The sequence below is a fragment of the Populus nigra genome, chromosome 1, assembly GCF_951802175.1.
Source record: "Populus nigra chromosome 1, ddPopNigr1.1, whole genome shotgun sequence".
NCBI lineage: Eukaryota > Viridiplantae > Streptophyta > Magnoliopsida > Malpighiales > Salicaceae > Populus > Populus nigra.
Window position 1 is genome coordinate 34,048,158 of NC_084852.1, and position 4,654 is coordinate 34,052,811.

Genomic DNA, 4,654 nt, shown 5'->3' on the forward strand with positions numbered 1-4,654 from the left:
TTTCACTAATATTTTTCTGCTCTTTCTTTAGAGTTCACCACTAATTAAGACGTCAATTAATACTTTATATAAATATAAATAAAGATATTAAACTAGCTAGACCTTGAACTCTAGAGTCCAATATTCCCTTTTTCTTGGAAATAAAAACACGAACTTCACGTCTCACTTGTGTGATGCTAAAGTTATTAGTACTGGTACACACCACAGAGAAGCAAAAGTGATGATGATGATGACCTTAACGTGACAAACAAAGCTCGTCACACTCATGTCCTCCCCACATGAATGACCCCAGCAGACAATCCCAACAGCTAGGAAGGCTCCTCTACAATTTCCCCACATCGTAACAAAACCTTGAAGAGCAAAACACCAAACCCCGCAACCTCTACTCACTTTCCTCGCCAAAATTATTTTCCCTTTCCCCACCCTTCCTCCCCGTAATTCTCACGCCCTTTATGGCTCTTCCCAAAAGTACTGAACCGCCACTTCCACTTCCACCAACTCATTGCTATACTCTAATACCTTGTGATCAGCATGAAGAAGGAGGCGTTGTGTTACCTTTTTACCGCCACCCCACCACTCAGGACTGCCGTCGATGGCCAATGATAATCGCTATAATATTCCTCCTCCTCCTTTCAACGCTTGTCTATGTTTTTTGGCCCTCCGATCCCACGGTCAAGGTCGTGAGGCTGCGCCTAAACAAGATACACATACACACCTTGCCTATAATTAACATTGACATATCCTTGTATGTTTCTTTGAAAGTACGCAACGTCGATGTGTATTCCATGGATTTTAGAAGTCTTGATGTTGCTGTAAAGTACAGAGGGAAGAGGCTGGGTCACGTGAGATCTGATCACGGTCACGTGAGGGCACTAGGATCATCCTACGTGGATGCTGAAGTAGATTTTAGTGGGATCAGTGTTTTGTCTGACATGGTCTCCTTGCTCGACGACCTGGCTAGGGGTACGGTGCCGTTTGATACTGTCACCGAAGTTTCTGGCAGGCTTGGGTTGTTGTTCTTTGGGTTCCCTTTGAAGGTAATATTATCGGATTTTATTTTATTTTATTTTCTTGACATGTACTATAAGCGTTCCAATTTTGAAGCTTTTAATCGGTTAGAGAAACAAAATTATTTAAGGTAATGTATGTCAGTTGTGATTATTAATTAAGATACTGTTTCGCATTATAATTATAGTGATTATAGCGATTTTTTTCAAAGTCTATTTTATTTAAAAATATATTATTTTTTTATTTTTTTAAATTTATATTTTAACATCAGAACATTAATATAATTTAAAAATATAAAAAATTTAAAAACACGACTGAATCACAAAAATAAACATTACATAAGAAAAATAATTTTCAATATATAATTTACCACGTACATTTATTTATTTATTTTTGTCAAGATTTTATCATGTCCGCAATACATTAATTTACGCCTTGCATAATCTCTCAAGGTAAGCTTGAAGTCATAAAAGGATTTTTGAGATGCTAGGAATTAAGGATTGTCTAGGATGGAAGAAGGGGAGATCTTTTTGCAAGAAATCATCTTTCAGGCGTTCAGTCATGATGATTTTAGTTGCACATCGTTGAAGTAGTGAGTTTTCTCACTCCATGCATGACAGCAGGGTCAACTCTTAATACCAGAATATTTATATATGGAGCTCAAGAACCTTGTACAACTGCTGCGATTACTCGCTAGCCAAGTTATTGGGATTGAACACAAGTCATAGAAAAATGCACCAAGTTTTGAAGCCTTCAATCAATATGCTAATTAATTTTCTGAATTGTTCTAGGCAACGTACGTTCTTACACTGAATTATATGTTAACAGTTTGTCAGAACTGATTCTTTCTGCCCCATTTTTCCCTTTTTATATGCTCCGGTGCTTCTGTTATATGTATTATGTATTGCTTGTAAGTTTTATCGATTCCTTGTGTTTCTCATACCAATTTTGACTCTGTCTTAATACAGGCAAAATTGTTCTGTGCGGTTCTGGTAAATATAAATAACCAGACAATTGTTCGTCAGACTTGTTACCCTGAGGTCAGTAGGCATTGCTCTCTGTTACATACTATTGTTATTGGCACTGTTGAGGGTGGCCATTGCTGATCATATTATGTATTCTTCAATGCAATTTCGCTGTAAATGAATGCCATATAATACCTTAATTAACACCGCACAATCTAAAATCATGGGATTGCTGCAATCCCTTGACTTCTTTACGGTGGCCTTCCCGTGCAAGTTACAGTGCAGTTCTGGAGCGGTGGTTGACCTGTTGATTGCACGATGCCCGGAGTCGACTCTTTTTTCTTTTGAAAATATGATAGTGATCTGTGATTAACCAGCCTGCTTAGGGGGGATTTAGCATGACGTTATGTTTTTGTGCATTATTGGGGGATTAGTAGTCAAGATTAATTAATATAATCAGATTATTGTTTGTTTGTTATAATTCGAATACTCAAATCTGTATATTAAATATTGAGAATTTATTTATTTATTAATAATTGTCTAGTTATTTTTCACAATTGAAAGTAATCTTGTGATAAAATTCTCTTAATTAATTAAGAGGAGCTCGCTTTTTTAGCTAAAATATATATGTATCTGTGTAGTCAGAGATGAATTTGAAGCCTTGAGGCAGGTGGTGCAGCATAAGCTAAAAGATCCAGTCAGTGCTCCTCCATGTATAGACAGGAAAACCTGGGCTAGTGAAATTGGAAGCATGCATATGCACTGTTTCTCCTATCTGAATGTATTTTTACCTTGAGAATCATTAATTCTGTGTATGTATATATGTCCATGGCATTTGTAGTATTATTAATTATTACTACATATCAACTTAATCATCAATTTTGTACTCAATGATGCTGCGTATAAGCATTAACTTTCTGTGTTTCTTTTTTTTTTTTTTTTGTTAATAACTGGTTTATTGAGGGTAGTTTGGCCTTTTACTCGTGATTAATTCATATTAAAATATAAAAAAATTGTTGAATCATGTTGTATACATGTCAGCGTGTGGAAGATGCATAAGCACTTTTAGCAACTTGAGTAGTGCCTCCGAGAGTAGTCAATATTGTCCTTCCACCATGTTGTTAATTTCTTTTTCTACTGGTACAGCATGTGTCAGTGTTAATGTGGTAGTTTGTTCTTAGAGGGTTTCTTTTTCTCCTTCTTTAAAATTACAGGTTAGTACTATTTGTGGTTGATATATTAACTTTAATTTTTATTTTTTTGTTGACTTTATAAAAAAATTATTTGTTATCAATTTATTTCTTCAATTTTAATTTTTTGTTATTTTAGTCCTTAATTATTCTTTTAATTTTTTTTCCTTAGCTTTTTTGTAAAAGTTTTAATGGTTTTTAATTTCATTCTTTAGTCCAAGCTTATGATATATTATTTTTTCTAATTTGATTCTCAATCTGTTTATTTTTTTTCTTTTTGTTAAAGTTATTTTCCTTTCAATTTAATCTTCCAATTAAAAATTTATGGTTGTCCTCTCATTTATTTTTTTGTTTTGATTTTCACCTTCATTCTTCTAATAACTACTTTTTTAAAATCATTTTGTGTTTTTCCTGATTTTATCCTTATTATTTAATTTGGTAGGGATTGGGCTTCGTATTTTTTTCAAATCTAATTATTTGGGTCACGAGTTAGACATGTTGTCAACCCCAGCAACATTTTCTAAGAAAATATGAGGGCCCACATGCGTGGGCCCTCTTTTTTTTCTAATCTTTCTTTTAAAAAAAAATGTACCTTTTTTTAACATGTGTTTTTTAAAATAATTCTTTAATTTATATCTAAATTAATACTTCTTTCTCTTATTTTTTTTATTTTGTTTATTTAGACTTTTTAAAAAGGTGGTTGTTTTGTTTATTATTTTGTATGTATTTAATTTTAAAGATTATTTTAATTCATCTATAAGTTTTTTTTTTTGTTTTGTATAAATGAAATTTATGTTTAAAAATGAAAAATATTTATTTTTGGATAATATTTCTAATATGTGTAACTTTCCATAATATTTGTTTTCTCTTTAATTTTATTTAATCAATTTCATGTGTGTGTTTAATTCTATTATCATTTAATTAAATAAAAAAATAATAAATAAAGTCATTGAACACAACTAGATAAATTATCCATGTTATAAAATTAAATATCTTGATATACATCTATCACTTAATTTTTTAAGTTTTATCTTTAGTTATTATTAATAACTTTTTTATATATATTGATATATATGATTTATATAGTTATTGATTTATTTGGTTAAATATATGTATAAGTTTTTTATTTTACATTTAAAATTTTGTATGTAAGAGAATACATTATAAAATCCTGTATATTTAATTTTAAGAAAAAAATCAACCAACTAGGGTTAAAAAACTAGTGTTGTTTGTGCCTCGTTTTGTAACCAGAGGAAGAGATAAGCATTAAAGGGAGAGAAAATCTACGATAGTCATAAGAAACGAGTGAAGACAAATATAATTGGAACTACTAAACTATTCTGACACGTGTTGGATAGAAGGTCAGAGTGGCCCAGAAGTTACATGAGCCTATTAACAAAGAAAGTGATCGTCCTAACTCCATGGGATATCCAAACTACAAGCTCAGAGCTCAATGACCCAACACAAGGAGTCCAATCCATGTTAAAGGGG

General features: G+C 31.9%; 1 protein-coding gene across 2 annotated transcripts; it reads left to right on the top strand.

The window, feature by feature from the left end:
• The first annotated feature begins 313 nt into the window (after positions 1–313).
• LOC133699542 (uncharacterized) lies at positions 314–2,897 on the top strand. 2 transcript variants are annotated; one of them, XM_062122844.1, is made up of 3 exons: positions 314–1,037; positions 1,977–2,048; positions 2,619–2,897. In XM_062122844.1, the coding sequence occupies exons 1-3, from the start codon at positions 453–455 to the stop codon at positions 2,622–2,624; spliced, it is 663 nt and encodes a 220-aa protein (XP_061978828.1). In that variant the 5' UTR covers positions 314–452; the 3' UTR covers positions 2,625–2,897. The 2 variants fall into 2 exon arrangements, with proteins under 2 accessions (XP_061978828.1, XP_061978820.1); XM_062122836.1 differs by having other exon boundaries at positions 316–1,037; positions 2,615–2,897.
• The last annotated feature ends 1,757 nt before the right edge of the window (positions 2,898–4,654 follow it).